Raw genomic sequence first — 24,696 nt, forward strand, 5'->3', positions numbered from 1 at the left:
CTTAAGACTTAAAAAAAAATTGATATTTTGTGTACAAAATCATTGTAAAATGTATTTATAATCTGCCCAATTTTGTGAACATACTTACTAATTGAAAAGTTAGAAGGTAAAAACTATAACCAGCACAATATGGTTACAATGTCAGCACCAGTGATGGAGTTTGTGCTGGGTCAAGCTGGCAAGGTACTAGGATGTTTCAAAGATATTTTCCACTAAAATTTCAGATTAAACAAGTTGATTGAAAAGCTTGAGGTGTTATATTGGTGGAGTCCAGTAAATCAAGATGAAATGCATTTGCAGTAACTGTTGATGTGATATGTTGGTCCTGGTGTTTCTTGATATTTTAATAAACTCGTACATTTATTGCTTTCCAAAACAGTGATATTTAGTTTCTAAAGACAGCTCAAAGTACTTATTTTTAAAACCAACACAGGAAAAAGTTATTTCTCTGCAGATATACTTATCAGTTTGTTGTTTGAGGAGTACAAACATGATATCAGACTGACAGAAAGGAATATAGGTTATTTACATTGTACCAATAGAAAGGGATATTTATAAAATTCAGTGTAGGTAATTATTCATTAAATGGATGAAATATGGTTTTAGATAGTCATGTAAAAATTACAAATGTCATTTGTATTAGAAATACGATTAGGCTTCAATGCAAGTGAAAATAATTGTAGATGTAGCTAAAATTTGAAGTTTACTTAGTGGTTGCCATAGCAATAACTTTTTCGTTTTGGTCAGTATATACTTGTTTTTTAAATGTACAAGTTTTATAATTAAAGGTTTTTAATTTTCAAAGTTTCTGTTTTTACTATATCGTGCTCTATCATTAAACAGTTACTAATTATAACCAAAGGGTTGAAACTTGTTATAGAGACTTACTGTCGTGATTTATTTAGCAATTAGAGATTTGTGGTAACTTTTATGGAAACAGTCTTGGGTTTTGTATTTGCAAATTCATTTTTAAAAGTATACAATATCAAACAGCTTTTTGTTTTCTTTATCTGTTTCTTTTTTCTAACAAACACGTGATTAACCCAGAACTAGCTCTGTTATGCTAGAAGTGTTAAAAAAACCACATCCTACCTCCTAGAGGCTGAAAAAACAATGTGGGGAACATTCTGAGCTCTTGATTGGTTATTCACATCATCATGGAAGTAGGTGTACACAAGAATCTCCATAAATGGAAGAAGTGGGCAGGACCCCACTGTATTTGGTTTGCTTAATATAATAATATCTCGGCAAATAGAAAAGATATGTTCTTATATTCTAGCTTGTTAATATTGATAATAAGTTTGTATTTCATAATAAACTAAAGACTTTGTATTTGGACATCAGAAGCATCTAATATGAACCAAAACTGTATTCAGTTTGAATTATAATCTACAGTTTGATACCATACCTATTGAAATGCATTCCAGAAATACTAGTTCAATAACATATTGAAGGTAAGTCTACATATGTGATGACTTGACCTTTGACTGTAAGAAGACCCATAACAAAAGGGTTGAGACTAATCAAGTGGAATGCTGAGAACCTTTTTTATAGTAATACTAAAGTTATAACACAGGTGCATTATCCAACATTTGTTTATAAATAATCATTTAACATTTATTTGCCCAACTAACCAAATAATTAAAATTCTTGTGGTTTATTAGATATTTTTACATTCAAATTGCAGAACAAAGGTTCTAACAGTGATCTGTGAGATATTCCACTTGTGAAATATGTGATCTGACTGGTCTCATAACAAGAAATCAAATCTCAAGAGCTTACAGAAGATAAAATGGAAAATCTGATGTAAATTCTATAACCACAAGATGTTTCACTTCAGAGGAGAGATGGGGAAACTTTTAGAATGAAAGGAATTGGTTTAAAAACAAATTGAAAAAGCAGGTTATGGGAGAGAACTGGCTGATAATGTTGAAACTAATGGTATGGATTTTCTTTAAGAGTTGTTAATAATAATTGTGTGGGACTGGGTTCCAAAAGGTGGGTGTGGTAAAGAATTTTATAATGTGAGATGGCTGAACTTGCAAATGTTCTCATGTTTTTACATGATAAAATATTAGCAGTATTTCTCACCCTGCAAGCATTCTGTTGGAAATACCAACACTTACATGAATCATGTTAATATTGATCGTTGTAAATCAGGATTTAACAAAACACCTGGACTAGACAAGGTTTACCATAGTCTTTAATGTGGGTCAGGGGTAAAGTATGCAGCTTTTTTAGTTTTTGATTTTAATAGGTCAATGGGTCAAGGATTGAAAATTAGAGTGTCTGGAGTTAAAATAACCAAGAACAATATGGACGCTACAATAGGAAATCTTTCTTTACTGATCTCTTGGTTTCTTTTTGTCTGATAGATAGTGTGTGGACAAGAATCTAGTATTTTGATAAGCTGCCACACAGAAAATTATTCAATAGAATTGCATTAATATCGGCTGGGAAAATACTAGTTAATTGGATTTGTAGTGCTTGAATGAGAGTTGCTAAGAAATAGTTGTAGAGTTTGGTCAAACTGAACTGTTGTTGCTAGTGGAGTGACACAGGAGGTAATTCTTGAATCTTTATGAATATAATTAATGAAAATGTTAAACTGGTATTTCTAGCTGCATTGAGGATGCTGAGTGATTTGGAAAATGACCTTTGACTACAGTAAATCTGAGGTAATGCATTATAAAATGAACTTGGCATAGTGGTGAATAATGCAATAAAGCCAGTAAAACAATGGTTCTGTTGCTAGTAGTAAATCAAATAAAATCTTAATGTATACTTGTGAAAAAGAAGGGTCAAAGGTGACTGTGTCAAAGTTTATGCTATTATTCTTGGGGTTGACAGGGTGAATGAAGGGTTTTGATATGTGTACAGTTGGATGTGGGAAATGCTTTAAATATTGGGAAAAGACGGAGGTGGGTCCCTCTAAGATGGGATATTTGTTAACAGAAGAGTTAGCTGTCCATGGTGAAGGTTGACACTTTACAGGAGTTCCAACAAAGGAATCAGTTTTCTAAAAAGTTTAGATTTTAAATCAATAGTGATGGTGTAAAGGACCAAACAGTCCATAGGTTATGTACTGTATATAATAAATTATGTGCTGATATAATTTTTAATGTTTTGTTAAACATTGATATATTTTCTAAAACTGGACTTCTGTATTTTTGTTACTTGATAAATAATCAGGTTTGTACACATAGATGACTAACTTCATTTGTAAACTTTGTTTATTGTCTTGCTTCATGTTCAACTACTATCTATTCAACATGCACATTTACTTTCATGATTATTAAGAAGTGATAATGGTTACTTTTAGTATGACTAGTTATTGTAGGTGATTGAAGGAATGTAATAAACAAGCTGTTAGTTTTAAACCATTCAGTTGGATGTTTTAGTAAGTTATCAAGTGAAGTGATAATGGTTACTTTCAGTATGACTAGTAATTGTAGGTGATTGAATGAATGTAATAAACAAGCTGTTAGTTTTAAACCATTCAGTTGGATGTTTTAGTAAGTTATCAGGTGAAGTGATAATGGTTACTTTTAGTATGACTAGTTATTGTAGGTGATTGAAGGAATGTAATAAACAAGCTGTTAGTTTTAAACCATTCAGTTGGATGTTTAGTAAGTTATCAGGTGAAGTGATAATGGTTACTTTCAGTATGACTAGTTATTGTAGGTGATTGAAGGAATGTAATAAACAAGCTGTTAGTTTTAAACCATTCAGTTGGATATTTAGTAAGTTATCAGGTGATTATAGTTGTGTTCATTATATTTTCCAATGTTTTAGCCCACACACAATGTCCTGTTTATTAGACATTTTAATGTTTTTTTATTCAGTCTTTTGTTTTGTTTTAAATGTTTCAAAGTGGCTTCACCAGTTTCATGATGGTTTTCTTTTAAATATGAAGTGTTTTGGGCTACAGGTACATTCAGTGGTGTTAATAAAGAACTGGTGATTAGTATTTATTAAGTGTTTTGGGCTACAGGTACATTCAGTGGTGTTAATAAAGAACTGGTGATTAGTATTTATTAAGTGTTTTGGGCTACAGGTACATTCAGTGATGTTTAATAAAGAACTGGTGGAATGTGATTGGTATTTATTTAATACATGAAAACATTTCACAAATAGCAGTTGTAAATTGTAATCAATCTTTTCTCACTTTAAACGTTTGAAGTCCTGAATAATTTAATAGGACTTCGAAGATTGGTTAATAGCGAGTTCCTTGAACTTGGCAATTCTTTGCATATCTGTTGTTGAACAATGACATTTAATCCATTTGTATACTCAGTGTTGTTTGTTGTTTAGAAACGGAGGGCTGTGATGTTTGTTTAATGAACAATGGACTTGTCACGTGAACTTGTTTCCGTTATGATGAGGTTCATGATTCTGAAGTCTTGTTCTCATTTGGAAGAACTACAAGGGTTGACTTGAACACCTGACTTAGATCTGGTACAGAACTACAAGGGTTGACTTGAACACCTGACTTAGATCTGGTACACTCAAAGTTGTCTAGAAAATGTCTGTATCTTGTGGTTGTTTTTGAAAACGCTCACAAAGGGACTATTTCTTTTCTCCAAAGCCTGGATTTCTCTCTTCTGGCCACTCATTGACTTCGAAGTACAGAGATTGGTTGGTTGAAGAACAACCATTGTTTCATATTACTTATGATGCTATTAAAAGCTAATCATGATTCAATATTATTAATAACATTCTTTACTTTTAAACCCTTATGTTTCTTCATTACTTCCAAAAACTGTATTCTGCGTTGAATTAACTTTTCTGCATGAACTATAATAATGTTTGTGTCCTGTAACGCTTATACATGAATTATAATGATGTTTGTGTCCTGTAACACTTGTGCATGAATTATAATGATGTTTGTGTCCTGTAACACTTGTGCATGAGCTATAGTGATGTTTGTGTCCTGTAACGCTTGTGCATGAGCTATAGTGATGTTTGTCCTGTAACGCTTGTGCATGAGCTATAGTGATGTTTGTCCTGTAACGCTTGTGCATGAGCTATAGTGATTTGTCCTGTAACGCTTGTACATGAGCTATAGTGATGTTTGTCCTGTAACGCTTGTACATGAGCTATAGTGATGTTTGTCCTGTAACGCTTGTACATGAGCTATAGTGATGTTTGTGTCCTGTAACGCTTGTGCATGAGCTATAGTGATGTTTGTCCTGTAACGCTTGTGCATGAGCTATAGTGATTTGTCCTGTAACGCTTGTGCATGAGCTATAGTGATGTTTGTCCTGTAACGCTTGTGCATGAGCTATAGTGATGTTTGTCCTGTAACGCTTGTACATGAGCTATAGTGATGTTTGTCCTGTAACGCTTGTACATGAGCTATAGTGATGTTTGTCCTGTAACGCTTGTGCATGAGCTATAGTGATGTTTGTCCTGTAACGCTTGTGCATGAGCTATAGTGATGTTTGTGTCCTGTAACGCTTGTACATGAGCTATAGTGATGTTTGTGTCCTGTAACGCTTGTGCATGAACTATAATGTTTGTGTCCTGTAACGCTTGTGCATGAACTATAATGTTTGTGTCCTGTAACGCTTGTGCATGAACTATAATGATGTTTGTGTCCTGTAACGCTTGTGCATGAACTATAATGATGTTTGTGTCCTGTAACGCTTGTGCATGAACTATAATGATGTTTGTGTCCTGTAACGCTTGTGCATGAACTATAGTGATGTTTGTGTCCTGTAACGCTTGTGCATGAACTATAGTGATGTTTGTGTCCTGTAACGCTTGTGCATGAACTATAGTGATGTTTGTGTCCTGTAACGCTTGTGCATGAACTATAGTGATGTTTGTGTCCTGTAACGCTTGTGCATGAACTATAGTGATGTTTGTGTCCTGTAACGCTTGTGCATGAACTATAATGATGTTTGTGTCCTGTAACGCTTGTGCATGAACTATAATGATGTTTGTGTCCTGTAACGCTTGTGCATGAACTATAATGTTTGTGTCCTGTAACGCTTGTGCATGAACTATAATGTTTGTGTCCTGTAACGCTTATAAAGTGGTTAACAAGAAGTTAAAAATATTAGCTAAACAAACCGGCCGTATTTATACAATTAAAAACTAAGCATTTATTGGTTACTGTTTACGTGTGGCTGAATAGGAAACAGGATGTTTATTATTTTACACTTTCACACTATACCGCAAAATTCGAGACTTTACTAACATTCAAACGTCTAATGAGTTTATTGGATCAGACTTTGTATACAACACAGTGTAAATACTGTAAACAATATAATTTGTTATATAAGTCTGTCATGAGTACTTTCATTTTCTCAAGTGAAGTTTAAAAAAAACTCGTTAACAATACGGAAATTGTGATAGGTGAAAAGTTTAAAACTTTGACCATAAATTGTTTGGAACTTTGTGGTTAGTTCTAATAGAACTACACATTTTAAGTTTTTAATGTCTTTTGTTATAGTTTGATAACTTGTACATGACCTGAATAAAAGTGATGACTCTTTCTTCTACAGGTTGGTAAAACTTTACGAAGTTAGGAATTTCTAATGCCAGATTGGTTCTAAATAGTGAAGGAACGACGTTCCTATTAAGATACGCTGCTGCTTACTAACTAAACATTAACCACATAACAACGTAGGATTTTTACCGCTCAATCTTTTCCTCGTTCTAAAGTAAACAAGATAATTTTCTGTTTGCTAGGGGTTAGAAAAGTTTAGGTCGAATGTAGAGCAGGTTGTTATATTTCCTACACGAAATATTAACTTGTACAAGGTTCAGACGAGTATTTGATTATTCACAAAGAAAGACGGTACATCTAGAAAACAACTGTATCGTAACAATAGTGCAATGATAAAATTAATAACCAGTGTCTGTGGTGCTTAACGCTGACCTTGAAAAGACGAAAATAAGATAGGATTGAAGCCTCTCCGTGAATACTATTTACTCTGTCATCTACTGAAAGCTGAAACTTCTGGCAAAAACGTGGTTATTAGGTATTTCAATACTAATAAAAATATTGTTAATACTAGATTGTTTTTATAAGTCTCGTTTCCAGAAAATTGGGCCTGAGACCGCCTATAACAGTCATGTTTAACCACCCCATACAGTAGTGTTGTCTGTGAATACTAAAACAGTGTCATAGTAAGAACGTTTAACATTGCAATTTGTATTGTCATGACGTCACTAAAATGTGCGCATATCATGAATCACGATAAGAATTATGCACCCTGTAGGCTCTAACACAAGATGACATATGAACTTCGAAATAAACAATTGTTATTCTTAATTTTGGTTTTATCTACCCTTGGAACGGAACACTTTCGGGGTTCCTTCCTAAATACATCTAGTATCATAAGTCTTTTGTTGTTAACGCGCACGCGCGTGTGTAATTCTTGTTTAAACGATTGTAAAAAGTAGAGCAAACACATTTTATAAATATCCCATATTAAATATTTATTTTGGTTGTATAGTTTTAAAGGCTTGTAATTGGTAATAAGGAACCGATGTGTTTTTGTACGTTAAATGAATATTTCTATAGGTAGTGCGTGTGAAAAATGTTGTGATTCTAAATATTTAGAATCTACCGCTGATTTTACCGAACTACTGAATTCTAATAGCTCTATAATATTTTAAACTTTTTTGTGGTACCAGTTGCTAACTTGAATGGGTGAAATTATAAATGTTTTAATTGTATATACTTACAAAATGTTGTTTGACAAGGAGTGGTTCATGGTAGTGTGGGTTGTAAGGGTGAAGTCAGAAACAGTACTTGGATGTATTTGGAGTATTACACTTGTCGTTGTACTACTTGCGACAAACAGATTGAGGTCGTGCGTGTGGGAACTCGTGCGTTTTTGAAATTCCTGTTAAATATTCATAAAAACCCGTAGTTGCAATCCTATTGTTCAACGTGGTGAGAAAAGTTTTTATTTTCTCGGTTCGCTAATATTTCTGATTTATGAGTGAAGTTAATACATAACAGTCCTGTGTATAGTTTCATGTTAAGTACTTTCTTATCAATATCTAAAGCAATTCGCCAGATCAAAGCTGTAGTTTAAGTGATTTGGTATGAATAACATTTTGACCAGCCCGTCTAGTGAGCCCTAGTATTGAGCTAAAGGCCTATTCACAACTCAACATAGCAATTATAGTGTGGTTGAGATGTTACATTTTTTTTATTTGTATAAGCCATTTTAATAGCTTTTGTATTACTACATTCCAATAATAGTGTAAGTAGAAACGTTACGCGTTATGTGTGTCGTATTGTCGAATGTGCTTATTTGTACGTGAAATTAGACTGACAAAGTTCTACGCTGTATAGGAACTTCACATTTAATGTCGTGTGTAAAACCAAAGACAGAAATTGTCCTAATTCAATCAAAAACTATAAAGGAAACATCTTGATGATACCGCGTGAAGTGTATACAATTAACTTTGTCTTTTGTGCCATCGAAGTAAGCAGTAACTGTTTATTTTGTACTTTGAAGCGCCCGAAATGGTTCATTAGTGTTAATTAATAAATTACTTTGAAAGTGGTAAAGGTTTAGCGAGAAGACGTGTGTGTTTATATAGACAAAACTAGAAAACTTCTGATGTTAGGGGGAAGGACTGAATAACTTGGAAAAATTAGGTTTTCGTTAGGTGAAGCTGTGTACACAATGTGTATTGTTAATGTTGTGTATTTAACAAAATATATTATTTACAAGAGTTGTTAACTTTGTTCGTGTGTAGACAAGCGTTAGTTTCCACAGGTTAGTGGCGGCGACAGCGTTCCAGTTTTATCCTAATTCTTAAGCTGGCTTGAAGCTGGAATCGTGCATATTAATTTTCTTTGTTTTACAGGGTGTTCGGAAAGTCACTGTGCAGTTTTGTAATCTTATTTATTCAGTCTTATTTGAAGCCAGCAGCTGATAGCTGTGTTTAGAAACAAAATAAGAAGGATCCAGGCCTGTATTGATGCCAACAGGGGTCACTTTCAACATTGTTTATAATTGTCATTCATATTTACCTCCTGTATTCTATATTGAAACATGTCAGTTAATAAATATATAAGTGTACAGTGACTTTCTGAACACCCTGTATGTATTATTTAAAAGTTTGTTTTTGTAGAGACTAAATAACTGTGATTTTATATTACTCACAATCTCAACTTGAATGGTACGGAGTACGTTGAAGTGTTTATTAAAATATGGAACTATACAGTTGGTATATTTTGTACGTTGAAGTGTTTATTAAGATACGGAACTATACAGTTGGTATATTTTGTACGTTGAAGTGTTTATTAAGATACGGAACTATACAGTTGGTATATTTTGTACGTTGAAGTGTTTATTAAGATACGGAACTATACAGTTGGTATATTTTGTACGTTGAAGTGTTTATTAAGGTATGGAACTATACAGTTGGTATATTTTTTCTCCTTGAACTCCTTACTTGATATTTTAAACAACAGATACTAAGTCAAGGGTGATAACGTATGTTAAAAATAAACTATACAGTTTTTAAACTTTTTTCTTCATGATGAATTTTATAGCTGATGTTTTATATATAGAATTAAGTGTTTCTAAGCATAAGGTTTTCTTGTTTCAATGTGTTGACGTTTTTCCATGCGTTCTGTTTAATTACAGGTTTCTTGTTGGATGAGAAACATACCGATGAGTGTTAACCAACCAGATTCAAGAATGGCATCCCCTACCCTTTCTCTGCCAGATTCGACGGCTTGTAGTTCTGCGTCAGATCACAGCCTGGAGGAAAGTATCTCCACTAAGTGCCCTCTCTGTCAAGATACTTATACCATTCCCAAAGTGTTGCCTTGTCTTCATACATTCTGTCAACCTTGCCTTGAGAAAATCCAGGAATCTCCTGATAAGATAAAGTGTCCTCAGTGTCATGAAGAGATCTTGCTGACGAGCCAAGGTGTGTCAGGTCTGTTGTCTAATTATGCTGTGAGCAATATTCTGGAGGCCAATGCCATGAATGGAACTTCTCTTTGTTGTACCGGCTGTAAAACTAAGGAAAGCAATGCAGTGGCTCGTTGTTTTGACTGTGCCAACTTCTTGTGTTCAAACTGTGTGATGGCCCATCAGTTTATGCACTGCTTTGGAGGACATAGAGTTCTCACCTTGGGAGAGTTACAGGAAAATAAAGATGATGCCAAGGCTGACAAACCTATCTTTTGCTCACGTCATAAACACATAGCTGTGGAATTTTTCTGCCAGACTTGTAGTGTCCTTATTTGCAAAGAATGCATTGTTATGGAGCATCCACAGGGGATACATAACTTTGAACACTTGACAGAAATTGGACACAAGCAGATTGAATATATGAACTGTTTGGTTGAAGATTCTAAGCTGAAGAAAACAGACCTACGGAATGTTTTGAAAACGATTGAACACTCTACTAGTAATGTTCAAGCCCAGTATGATAAAGCGAGGAATGAAATTAAAGATACATACCAGTTTTATTATGTTGTGTTAGAAGAAAGGAAAAGGGAAGTCCTCAAACAGTTGGATGAGGTCTTCAACTCAAAAATAGTTTCTCTTTCAATGATGGGTCAGAAAGTTCAGGAAAACATAGAAAAAATTCTTGAAATCTGTGACTTTACAGAAAAACTTATGAAATACTCCAGTAATACAGAAATTATTGTATTTAAACAGTTGTTGACCTCAAAATTTCAGAATATCCTTGGATTTAACCCAACTGTGGGGTTAAATGTATCTGACCTTGAATTTGTATCAAATTACCAGGCTATTCAAGTGGGGGTGCGAAACACTTTTGGATATCTTCGACAAAATTCAGATGCTCTTTCAGAGGTCAAACCACAGCCGATAGCAAGACCAAATGGAGTAATTGGATCAGAACGATCTTGCAAGAATGGCCACATGTGCGAGTCAAACATTATTTCAAAAAGGTTTGGCTCAATTAATACTTTTAGTCCTTTTCTGGGAGATCTTAATTCTTACGAGAAGTGGTCGAGTGCCCCTAGTGACATTTTTCAAAATGGCTCCGACACCCTTTCAAGTGACCCTGTTTTTGACTTATCATCAAAATTGGTTAATTCAAACATCTTTCCTTTAAAATCTCAAATAAAGCGTCAGAAGATGATTTACCATTGCAAGTTTGGGGAGTTTGGAGTAATGGAGGGTCAGTTTACAGAACCAAGTGGTGTAGCTGTGAATGCTCAGAGTGATATTATAGTAGCTGACACCAATAACCACAGGATCCAAATCTTTGACAAAGAAGGTCGGTTTAAGTTTCAGTTTGGAGAATGTGGAAAAAGAGATGGACAGTTACTGTATCCAAACAGAGTTGCTGTTGTAAAGGCTTCTGGGGATATTATTGTTACTGAGAGGAGCCCAACACATCAAATCCAGATATACAACCAGTATGGGCAGTTTGTTCGCAAGTTTGGAGCCAACATCCTCCAGCATCCAAGAGGTGTGACTGTTGACAATAAAGGTCGTATTATTGTGGTGGAATGCAAGGTGATGCGTGTTATCATTTTTGATCTTTTGGGCAACGTTCATCACAAGTTCGGATGTTCGAAACACCTGGAGTTCCCTAACGGAGTCGTCGTGAACGACAAACAAGAAATATTCATCAGTGATAACAGAGCTCACTGTGTGAAAGTATTCAGCTATGAGGGACTTTTCTTGTGGCAGATTGGGAGAGAGGGAATAACCAACTACCCGATTGGGGTGTGCATCAGTCCTCTTGGGGAAATTCTAGTGGCAGATAATCACAATAATTTCAACATCACCATCTTTACCCAAGATGGGCAGTTGGTCAATGCTCTAGAGAGTAAGGTGAAACACGCTCAGTGTTTCGATGTGGCACTTGTCGATGACGGTTCTGTTGTTCTAGCAAGCAAGGACTATCGACTCTATGTTTATCGATTTCTCTAATCTGGCAGAATAAGCTGGGGTAACACGTACAAGAAGTACACAACCAGTTCCTGGGGCAAGTTCTGCTATTTACTCTCATTCAACTGTAACCTATGTTGTGATAAGCAGTTTCAAAGGAGAGTTTGGTTGTATGCTACATTCTGATTTAGGTTAACCATAGTAACTTTCTTTTGTATAAGCTTTTAATAGTTTAAGTCATGTTGTCATTACTGAAATGGTTCATTTTGTTTTAGATATCCTTATTATGAAAGTTAATGTTATAAGTTTGAAATGTGGAATACTTTTTCATAGAACAGGGTTTCAGAACAACACTTAATCCAAGTTTAATACGTAACGTTTCCCTTATAACTTTAGGATGATTCTTGAACTTTCTCATGCCGTTGTTTGTTTTCGTTTCACATTAGCCCTAGTCATTACTTGGTTTAGGAAGACTGTGCATTCTCGTGAGAAATCCTGAAGTTACTAATATAATTTTTTAACATTCAGCAGTTTTATCCTATTTATTACAAACTAATGTTTATGATCTTAATGTAGAGAAAAAACAAACCATAGTAAATCTATCCATGCATATGCCAAAGAACCTGTGATCTCAGAGTGGGACCACTACTTGATATTGTTCTATATTCATCTACTTTGTTATATAATTCTGCAGCTAGTTCAGTGTATAAGATACTTCCGATGGTGGTACCTTGTTTTGAGTTTGTAACGATCCGTAAGTTTTCAGTATTAATGTTCTATGTTTGTGCCAACGGTGTTGATTTTAAATGTTTAAACAGTTGTATTCTTATTTATTGCTACATTTGTTGAAACATAAAATACAGTTCTGTAAAGTCTGGGGCTGGAGGTTTTGCTAGTCACACCTTTAACTCATCAAGCCTGTAATGTTAGAAGTTCAGTATTGCTGCTAATTTTACAAATAATTAAACAGCTGGTGTGATTATTTATATATTTAACTGAATGTGAACTTCTATGTGTTTTAATATTTTCTAGGGAGAAAGGAAACTTTATTTTTATAGTGTTTGATTCTCTGTCCTTTAAGAATTGTGCTATTCTCTAATTACACTGATTTCTAAGTAGGCCTACTGATTAAACAGTTGATATTAAAGTGTGTTTGACCACACATCTTTTAAAGCAACTTTAGTATACATTTTTATAACGTGGCCAGTCTGTTTGAAATTTTTAAGAACTAAATATTAAAAAATGGCATTTGTGGTTATTACATTTCAGATGATTTAAAGAACTTGGACTGGGACTTTTGATAACTTAAAGTTCAGTGTTTTTCAGTCTCTATGAATAAAAACAATCTGGACTGACTACTTCATAACACATTTTGTAAATTTTGGTTTTCATTTATTTTTATGACAATAATTTATTTCATAGTTAATTGTTTTTTCCAGTAGAAATGTGTGTGTACTTTGGGTGATTTAATAACATTGGTTAAAGTAGATCAGTGTTTCAATCGTGTTGGTGGAGAAACGAAGTCCATACTTTGTTCTGTTTCATATATAATTATACCTTTTGTAGGACTGGTAAATGTTCTATAAACATTGCATTCGTTGCCTAGGTGATAGCTGTTTGAACACTGAATGATCTCATTAGAATACTTAATTATCATATCACTTTTGTATTTCTCATTGATCTGTTGGTAATGTCAAGGTGTTCATGTTATTAATTAAAAACAGTTTTATAATAATTGTAGCTGTCATCGATGGATGACATCTTCATAACTCTCTTGATATGCTAATATGAAGTGTAGTACCCACTTCAAGTTCCCCCTCTTTTATCAAATGGGTAACTTGTTTCTACAGTAGTTATCTATATTGAAATGTATTTCTAATTTATTACCATACAATTCTTAGTAGTAAGTGGCGGCATCTAGTGGTGTTTTACTAAGAAGCACATTGTTTCTAATTCTGTATAGTGTGCTTTGTCTTTGGTAAAGAAGGAAGTTGTAATAGTAATACTGCAGCGCTCAATACAGCATTCTCTATAATGAACAAACAAATGAGTTATTTATTTCGTATACTTGTTACAGATGTTGTTTAGTTTTGTGGACTTTCTTGTTGAAAGGATTTAATAAATAGTCACATGGAAAGTGAATTTTCTATGAATACCTATATTTTCACATTGTTCAGGGCAATTTTACTTGTAACAGTTTTATGTGTTAAAAAACAATAACACACTGTTATTCCTATTGCTTCTAAAAGTTAGCTTTGTAATAAAATAATTTATTGTCCATTACATTTGTACTTTAGTCAAACAAGTATGTTTACACAGGTAGGATTGTTTTAATGGTTTTGTTTGTGTTGTTTTTTATTATTTTAAAGTCAAATTATATCAGTTGTTCTAGCTTATGAGGAAAATTTGAGTTTATAGTTACTTTGTATTATGAAATGTACAACTTTCTTACCTAATACATCAGTTATGCACTTCCACTATGCAACTTTCCTCCAAGGCTTTAAAAGAAAACCAAGTGTAGAACCTCATATTGATGTACAAGTATTTTTATAATGATTGTTTTGATAAGATTGTTAAAATTTGAAGAGAACTTGAATTTTATATCATTTGTTTTTGTCTTTTTTCAGTGAACCTAAATTATACTTTTGTTTGTTTGTTTGGAATAAAGAACCTGGCATAATTCCTCTCAGCTTTTTAAAAAGGGAAGTTCTAAACTTAAGTTTTGATTTTTTTTCACTTTACCTTATTTTGTATTGTTGGTGTTCATGGAAACAGAATTCTTAATAGGCGTGTGTGTGTGGCTGGCTCTGTGCTTCAGTTGGAGTGCGTGTAACTGTCTCCCCATGCTTCAGTTGGCGTGTGTATGTGTTTAGCTGGCTCTGTGCTAGGAATTTAAGCTGGAATGTAATTCAGCTAACCAAGTGTTCTTTGAGATATTTTTATACTATGTAATATTTCACTTTTAGTAAATCGGAAATCTGTGAAACATTCCAACAGTTATTTCTACTTCTGATCATACAACAGCAAAAAACATTTTTATAAATGCATCCAGTAGTACTATTTTATGTGGGGTAATTTTTGTATGGATTATAGTAAAAAAAATCATTACATGATTAATAAAATTCAGATTTTTACAATGTTTGTGAAAAATTTGGTGAATTTTGTTTTTGCCAACAAGTAATTCCAAATTTTGTTACAAAGATGTACATTTTTGTTAGTATTCCACAGATGTTATTAGTCAACTTCCAGATATCATAAGCACAAATGGTGCTTCTGTTTGTTGTACTTTTAACTGGTGCTCCATGGTGAACTTTTATCAAAGTGTTCTATTTTCTTCATAAGAAGTATAGACTTAAAATATTGTTTCAAAATTAATCTGTTATACCACTCCATGTATCTTAACTTTTATCTGTATACTCAAAATGAATTGTTTGGGAGGGTATAAGTTATTTTAAAAGTTTTAGTTTGGTTTTATATACATATATATATATTTTTTATTTTGTTAGTGGTTTTCTTAGATGTGTAGCTGCTGCTTGTAATGTTATGTGGACAAAGTGAAATTACAAATCACCAGAAAACGGAATGGATAAATCAAAGGATCTCTCTGGATCTCTGCTTATTTTAGTCCCTTCTTGATTCACAGTTAATATTTATATCAATTATGTATTGTTTTACGTAAATTTTGTGTTTAGCTAAATATGCTGCTTTGCCAGGTCCTCTGATATTTGTAAAGAGGGTAATACCTACTTTTAGTATTTCCAACCTGTTAGGATGGATAGAAATGTAATCATTAGTCTGGAGTTGTGTGTCAAGTGTTAGAAGTAACCTACGATACAAGATGTTACAGGCCCTCATCAGTTAGAAACTCTGAAACTTCATCTTTTGTGGCTATACTCGATTTACAATATGTATAATTTTTATCTTAATGACTTTTATGTAACTTCTATTTATAAATCTGAGTGCTTCGTCCATGACTTTAGAAATCTTTGAGATCAAGACATCAGTCTATTAACCCATGATTGGTACATGTTTCTATATCATAGTAGTCATTATCATTGTTTATATAAAAAATAGTTAATAATTGACAAGGTTAGATTTGTAAGTGGTAAAGTACTTCCCATATAATGTGATTGGTGTGTGATTTTTCTGTAAATTGGCAAGTTTCTTTGTAAAACCTCCACGATTGGTTCATAACTTTTTATTTTCATTAATGATTGGTAAATGTTTCCAGTAATGAGTACTAACTTGTCTAAACATTTGAATGATTGGTTACTTCATCCAGATTCTGTATTCTCTTTTGTTTTAAGCAATTTGTGGTAACTTTTATTGTCTTTCATATTTTGTTACCTGACTGTATTAACACTACATTCAATAAACTATTTTTGTTCCCATCACTTAAGGTCGTGAACCTCTAATAATAAATTACTGTCACAGAAGTACTCAATGTAACTTTTCTTTGAGTGGAACAAACTAAACGTGTACATTTGAAGTTAGTTTCTCAGGATCAAAACTCTGGAAAATGAAACTAGATCTCTTGCAGCACTTGAAAGGTAGGTTTTAAGTACATTAAGTCTAATTCTGCAACATGTTTAAAAGCAAGACTTTACATATCCAAACATTTATTATACATTGATGGATGTTGTGTTTATAAACAAAATAGTATTTTTCCCTATTTATATCTTGTTAAAATCAATGTTAGGTAAGATGGCTTAGTAAACACAGAAATCCATACATATAAAAAAAAAAAAAATGAAACTGAAAAGTAGTAGTAACCCACTACAGGTTTTTGTTTACCAATGTCCTTGTTTGTGACCCAAAGTTCTTTTGGTTAGCAATCTTAGAATTAGCCTGTTTTAATAAGATGTCCCTGGTATCCTTTTGTGATGTAATCTACTCTTACACCAGTTTTGTAAAGATATTGTAATCTCAAAACCAGCACAGCATGTCACACTGAAAATGTATTTTACTGTGTTTAAAGTAATGTTTATTGGAGTTCATACAGAATCTTTTGCAACAATAGTAAATATTTGTAAATATAACTTTTATAAAATATTCAATTTATGAGAATCTATCAGAATCACATTAAAGTAAACATCTCATGATGTGAATTGCTGACGACTAGAACAGTGATTTATGTATTCACAGTTGTGAAAAAATAGATCTCTCTTACAGAAGACCACTTAAGACCCTGGGAGTTAATCATTAATAACATGTAGTTTTGTTTATATATCTAATCAACATAAAACTGTCATATGGAGAGAAAAGATGCTTCTAATCAGAACAAAATATAAGTTAATTTATATATATTAATTGTAATATATCACAACTTGCATTGCATTATTAAAGAAATCTGCCAGATAGTTACTGTATTAAGATTAACCACTCATAATTGGTAGATATTAGATTCTTTGTGAACACTGTGGTGCTTATGATTTATTAAAATAAGCACTACATTCCATTATAGGCTGGACCTCCACCTCCTTCGGGAGTAACCCAGTTAATGTTCTGGGTTGGATCTTTAATGTCGCACGTCTTGCAGTGGATACAGTTCTGGGCATTGATCTGAAATTTCTTTCCTTTCCCGTCTTCAGTTTCCACATACTCGTAGACACCTGGTACAGAATGACAAACCAGATACATTTATTGTTGAGTGAAGTTAGAACTAAACATAGTTATACCTTGCATCAAAAGGTTATAAAGCCCTTGCCTTATAATAGATGGTTTAAACGCATCATTTGTTTGTAAAGTATCAATATTCTAGTCTATAGGATAATCTCAAATTAAAGAAGCTTTCTTACCTGCTGGACAAAACCTTTGTTCTGGTCCATCAAAAATGGCCAGGTTTTCTTTCACTGGGATTAAGTCATCTTTGAGAGTTAAGTGCACAGGCTGGTCTACGTGACTGGTACCAGTAAGAGCAACAGAGGACATTAGGTCAAATGTTATTACCCCGTCAGGTTTAGGGTATTCTATTGGTTTGCATTCTGAAGCTGGCTTTAATCTCTCATGATCAGGTCCTTCAAAACCAAGGACAAAATTACACATCAGCTTAAGTTATGACTGGATTACCTAACCTAAAACTTACAACAAAGTTAATTGTAAATTTATAATAAAGTTTTCTTTATTATCCACCTAAAGGTGGATTTCTGGTAATCAAATGTAATAGTTATTTATTGCTTAAGCTGATCGCCTTTGTGAACTCGGTGTCAATGATATACTTCTACCATTTTAATTTAAAAAATATCAGCTTTGTATCTTTATATATGTAAAAACGGCTTGTGAGGTTCACACCTGACGATGACTGAAGAAGGTCAAGATGTTGTTCGCTCTTCTACGTAAAAACTTTTCTCAACCCAAACAAGCTGTTTTTACATATGTATATATTTCTCTACAAGTGGGTTTTCTTAACAGCTTATATCTTTAATCTCTATTTTCGATGTCCAGTACAAAAAGACAACCAGAGTAATTCTCCAGATCCCAGCAAAGCCTGAACCCATAAAAAAAAAAAAAGGGTTCTCTATTTAAATCTCTCTAAACAGTTTTCTTAAACTGGATATACTTATGGTTTTTAACCCTTAATTGCAAATCTATTGATTCAGACTTCCTTATTGGTATAAGGTAGCACTAGTGTGTAATGAGTTACTGTGACACATGACCTTCTTGACCCTGAATTAATTTTTAGTTTTCCTTGGTGCAGATTATTTCTTCCATCAAATTCTGGACTTGTGTAATTTATCAAGAACACAATACATTTATTGTTCATCATAAAGTTCCTTTTATATCTGCAATCTCCAAGTTGTTTATTTGCACCAGAGATCAGTTCTGTACCCAAATCATAGAAATACGACAATTGTACGTCAGTAATGGAATGTTTTTCATTCAACACCAGTCCATAAAATTTGATGAAAACAACTGATGGAATATTCACATGCCAATCACAACAGCTTTGGTTGTTTTTCTAACAGTTTATGGAGGTATTAAGAAATGACTTAAAACATCAGGTCATACAAGGCAACAGTAGCACTGTTCTAGATCAGTTTACATTTAAAAACTACAGTTGCTATTCAATAAGATAAATTTTATTCATTAGAAGTTTTTCCATCATTAAATCTACATCTACTGGGGGTCATACAAGAAAATTACCATAACTTTCAAACAAATATTTAACAAACATTTTCACTTAGGGAGCAAAAACCTCCACAGATACATGGTTTCCTCTGAAGTCTGTGTTACGAACAAAAATCATAAATTCATTGTGGAAGCTGTGAAATCATGAAATGTGTGGTAAAATTAGTAAAATCGAGATATGGATATTGAATAAGAGATGTTAAATATTCTGAAATGATTGGTAAATGCATTGTTTGTAAACTTCTTGGACTATACAAAATTATTTTTTTTCTTTGTGAATTACACCAAATAAATGATGTAAAATGGCACAGCAGTGATTCTAAAAATTATTTAAATAAAGCTGGTTACTTATATTTTGAAACTGGACGTGTTGACGTGTAAATATGGAAAACATGATTGATGCAGATCTTAGTTAGTAGTTTGTAATAATAATAATTTAAAGAACGTTAAATTTTCTGTTTATCCTTACACCTATCTATCTTACATTACAATTTGAACTGGTATCTGCATATAGAACTCAAATCTCTTAATTAGCTAGTAACATCTGTACCCAACACTACAGTGACTGTCAAACAGTTCTGAAGTGGGAATGTTCACGATGCTGTGTTTGAATCTGACTAAGATGTTTCATATCTATTCACCCTACCTGCCATAAATACAGAAACACTGAACAACATGATTTTTACACATACATGCTTACCACCGTGAGAAAGTGTCCACAGTTCTTTGCCTCGAAAGATCACGTAGAAAACAGCACCATATGCCAAAGTACCATAAACTCCAAGTGGAGTGTGGAAAGATGGACGAATATTTCTAACAGATGTCAATTCTTCCCAAACCCAGCTCTTACGAATTTTGTCTTCATAAATCTTGGGATCAAGACCTACATAAACACAAGGAATTACGTGATCCTCTGTTAATAAATTTGAATTTCTAACATAAAGTACAATCATACGCACACAAACCTTTGAGTAGTTAGAAAATTAAAAGTGTTATTTTCAAATTAGTAAACACAACTATGAAATAATGGGCTATTTATCAGTGTTTAAAAACTGGATTTTAGTTTATATTATCCATTACAGTGTTAACAAATACAAGGAATATATACATAACAATGTATTCACCACATTAGTAAAATAAGTTTTGTCTGTAAATTTACAGTCTGTGTACTTTGTTGTACAATTACTTATTTTATGGAACACAGTTTTCAAGAACCTGTAAATAAAAACATTTCTTTATGATATTATTATTGTCCTCAGTAGTGAGGATTGCTCACCCTGTACATAAAAACATTTCCTTATGATATTATTACTGTCCTCAGTAGTGAGGACTGCTCACCCTGTAAATAAAAACATTTCTTTATGATATTACTGTCCTCAGTAGTGAGGACTGCTCACCCTGTAAATAAAAACATTTCCTTATGATATTATTACTGTCCTCAGTAGTGAGGACTGCTCACCCTGTGCAGAAAAACATTTCCTTATGATATTATTACTGTCCTCGGTAGTGAGGACTGCTCACCCTGTGCATAAAACATTTCCTTATGATATTATTACTGTCCTCAGTAGTGAGGACTGCTCACCCTGTAAATAAAAACATTTCTTTATGATATTATTACTGTCCTCGGTAGTGAGGACTGCTCACCCTGTACATAAAAACATTTCCTTATGATATTATTACTGTCCTCGGTAGTGAGGACTGCTCACCCTGTACATAAAAACATTTCTTTATGATATTATTACTGTCCTCAGTAGTGAGGACTGCTCACCCTGTGCAGAAAAACATTTCCTTATGATATTATTACTGTCCTCGGTAGTGAGGACTGCTCACCCTGTGCATAAAAACATTTCCTTATGATATTATTACTGTCCTCAGTAGTGAGGACTGCTCACCCTGTAAATAAAAACATTTCTTTATGATATTATTACTGTCCTCGGTAGTGAGGACTGCTCACCCTGTACATAAAAACATTTCCTTATGATATTATTACTGTCCTCGGTAGTGAGGACTGCTCACCCTGTACATAAAAACATTTCTTTATGATATTATTACTGTCCTCAGTAGTGAGGACTGCTCACCCTGTGCATAAAAACATTTCCTTATGATATTACTGTCCTCAGTAGTGAGGACTGCTCACCCTGTAAATAAAAACATTTTTTTATGATATTATTACTGTCCTCAGTAGTGAGGACTGCTCACCCTGTACATAAAATATTTCTTTATGATATTATTACTGTTTGCGGTAGTGAGGACTGCTCACCCTGTGCATAAAAACATTTCCTTATGATATTATTACTGTCCTCAGTAGTGAGGACTGCTCACCCTGTGCATAAAAACATTTCTTTATGATATTATTACTGTCCTCAGTAGTGAGGACTGCTCACCCTGTGCATAAAAACATTTCCTTATGATATTATTACTGTCCTCAGTAGTGAGGACTGCTCACCCTGTGCATAAAAACATTTCCTTATGATATTATTACTGTTCTCGGTAATGAGGACTGCTCACCCTGTATATAAAAACATTTCCTTATGATATTATTACTGTCCTCAGTAGTGAGGACTGCTCACCCTGTACATAAAAACAGTTCCTTATGATATTATTACTGTTCTCGGTAATGAGGACTGCTCACCCTGTACATAAAAACATTTCCTTATGATATTATTACTGTCCTCAGTAGTGAGGACTGCTCACCCTGTACATAAAAACATTTCCTTATGATATTATTACTGATCTCAGTAATGAGGACTGCTCACCCTGTACATAAAAACATTTCCTTACGATATTACTGTCCTCAGTAGTGAGGACTGCTCACCCTGTAAATAAAAACATTTCCTTATGATATTATTACTGTCCTCAGTAATGAGGACTGCTCACCCTGTACATAAAAACATTTCCTTATGATATTATTACTGTCCTCAGTAGTGAGGACTGCTCACCCTGTAAATAAAAACATTTCCTTATGATATTATTACTGTCCTCAGTAGTGAGGACTGCTCACCCTGTACATAAAAACATTTTTTTATGATATTATTACTGTCTTCAGTAGTGAGGACTGCTCACCCTGTGCATAAAAACATTTCCTTATGATATTATTACTGTCCTCAGTAGTGAGGACTGCTCACCCTGACTTCTTGTTGACCCTTCTTCACACACAGTTTGAATCACGCTCTCTGCAGCTAGTGCAGCACTCTTCATTGCATTATGTGTTCCTTTAATTTTAGTAACATTCATAAAGCCAGGACTACAGCCCACTAAACAACCACCAGGAAAGGTTAATTTTGGAATACTCTGAAACAAATAGCACAGTGGAAATGATAATACATTTTTCACATATAGTGTGAATAAATACACCATAATTTTAACAACATACAGTCACTAACAATACCAAAAATGTGATGGTATGGTGATCACTCTTGTTACCACTGTATCAAACCTTTATTAACAACAAACTTTTAACACAATCATTACTGACTACTGTATCAAACCTTTATTAACAACAAACTTTTAACACAATCGTTACTACTGTATCAAACCTTTATTAACAACAAACTTTTAACACAATCATTACTGCTGTATCAAACTTTTATTAACAACAAACTTTTAACACAATCATTACTGACTACTGTATCAAACCTTTATTAACAACAAACTTTTAACACAATCGTTACTACTGTATCAAACCTTTATTAACAACAAACTTTTAACACAATCATTACTGACTACTGTATCAAACCTTTATTAACAACAAAGTTTTAACACAATCATTACTGACTACTGTATCAAACCTTTATTAACAACAAACTTCAACACAATCATTACTGACTACTGTATCAAACCTTTATTAACAACAAAGTTTTAACACAATCATTACTGCTGTATCAAACTTTTATTAACAACAAAGTTTTAACACAATCATTACTGCTGTATCAAACCTTTATTAACAACAAAGTTTTAACACAATCATTACTGCTGTATCAAACTTTTATTAACAACAAACTTTTAACACAATCATTACTGACTACTGTATCAAACCTTTATTAACAACAAACTTTTAACACAATCGTTACTACTGTATCAAACCTTTATTAACAACAAACTTTTAACACAATCGTTACTACTGTATCAAACCTTTATTAACAACAAACTTTTAACACAATCGTTACTACTGTATCAAACCTTTATTAACAACAAACTTTTAACACAATCGTTACTGCTGTATCAAACCTTTATTAACAACAAACTTTTAACACAATCGTTACTGCTGTATCAAACCTTGAAAGTGTTAGATGTAACTTTTTTTATCTACCTTTGAACAAAATTTAATAATATTCAAAACAACATACACTACCAACCTCTAATAATGCTAGTTTTGTTAAATCTCATGTGAAACAGATAATACAACAATTAAATTACTAATAAATTCAGCTTTTTCATATATTTAAAGTTCATTTAAAGAATGTTTGGATCTTTTTTTATGTAGCTCTAGAGGTAACAGTAATTTCACTTTATTTTAGCTCACAATTCTCAAAGTGAGAACAAACCTCACCTGGATACCTCCTTCATTCAGGGCTCGTGCTCCATAACCAATCCGTCTCCCTCCTTCTAAGACTGGTTGTATATGTGGGTGAAGTTTAAACCTTTGAAATTCTCTATATGGATTCAGGTAAGGGTTCTTGTAATCCAAGCCAATTACAAAACCTATCGATACTAGTGGTTGTTCTTCATTCAAATGATAAAGAAATGACCCGCCATAGACTGTTCTTTCCTTAAAACAACACCCAGAAGACATCAAACAATGAGTAATACTTAAAACAGTGTACAACATCAAACAATGAGTAATACTTAAAACAGTGTACAACATCAAACAGTAAGTAATACTTAAAACAGTGTACAACATCAAACAATGAGTAATACTTAAAACAGTGTACAACATCAAACAATGAGTAATACTTAAAACAGTGTACAACATCAAACAGTAAGTAATACTTCAAACAGTGTACAACATCAAACAATGAGTAATACTTAAAACAGTGTACAACATCAAACAATGAGTAATACTTTAAACAGTGTACAACATCAAACAATGAGTAATACTTAAAACAGTGTACAACATCAAACAATGAGTAATACTTAAAACAGTGTACAACATCAAACAATGAGTAATACTTTAAACAGTGTACAACATCAAACAGTAAGTAATACTTAAAACAGTGTACAACATCAAACAATGAGTAATACTTAAAACAGTGTACAACATCAAACAATGAGTAATACTTTAAACAGTGTACAACATCAAACAATGAGTAATACTTTAAACAGTGTACAACATCAATGAATAATACTTAAAACAGTGTACAACATCAGACAATGAGTAATACTTATCTATATAATAATTATATATTCATTTCGTGTAAGTATAGGTGGACTGAAACCAGACTGGTACACTGTAAGAGAAACTTAAAATATGATAGCCAGTGCAAGAAATCAGTAGACTTTACCCAACCTGCAGAATGTAGCTTCATAATATTCATAAACCATGACATTCTGTACATATAAATATGGATCAGAAGTTGTAACGATGTTTTGTTCATCTTCAGACTTGATTCATGGCAAAACTAATTATATTAGTTTTAAAAATATTAATGTATGTATGAGTGCATATTCTTAATGAGACATGTAATTACAATCTAGGGCAGTAAGAATT

At 33.1% G+C, this 24,696-nt stretch overlaps 1 protein-coding gene and 1 pseudogene across 4 annotated transcripts in view; one reads left to right on the forward strand and one right to left on the reverse strand.

The window, feature by feature from the left end:
* Window positions 1-16,252, forward strand: part of LOC143228655 (protein brain tumor pseudogene) — a 30,203-nt pseudogene extending 13,951 nt beyond the window's left edge. For 2 of the 3 annotated variants that reach the window (XR_013015380.1, XR_013015379.1), the window contains exon 2: window positions 9,627-16,252. The product of XR_013015380.1 is annotated as a protein brain tumor pseudogene, transcript variant X3 (transcript). Of the gene's footprint in view, window positions 1-7,789; window positions 7,913-9,626 lie in introns of those variants that run through there. The other variant, XR_013015378.1, reaches the window with a different exon arrangement.
* A 570-nt stretch (window positions 16,253-16,822) lies between these two features.
* The window catches only part of LOC143228656 (electron transfer flavoprotein-ubiquinone oxidoreductase, mitochondrial-like), a 36,249-nt gene continuing 28,375 nt past the window's right edge, over window positions 16,823-24,696 (reverse strand). The window contains exons 9-13 of the mRNA XM_076459896.1: window positions 23,539-23,757; window positions 22,115-22,280; window positions 19,690-19,872; window positions 17,660-17,878; window positions 16,823-17,473 (exon numbers count right to left, since the gene is read on the reverse strand). Coding sequence (XP_076316011.1) covers window positions 17,310-17,473; window positions 17,660-17,878; window positions 19,690-19,872; window positions 22,115-22,280; window positions 23,539-23,757 — 951 coding nt within the window. The 3' untranslated portion in view covers window positions 16,823-17,309. The remainder of the gene's footprint in view (window positions 17,474-17,659; window positions 17,879-19,689; window positions 19,873-22,114; window positions 22,281-23,538; window positions 23,758-24,696) is intronic.

The sequence above is a fragment of the Tachypleus tridentatus genome, chromosome 10 (genome assembly GCF_004210375.1).
Source record: "Tachypleus tridentatus isolate NWPU-2018 chromosome 10, ASM421037v1, whole genome shotgun sequence".
In the NCBI taxonomy this organism is placed as follows: Eukaryota; Metazoa; Arthropoda; class Merostomata; order Xiphosura; family Limulidae; genus Tachypleus; species Tachypleus tridentatus.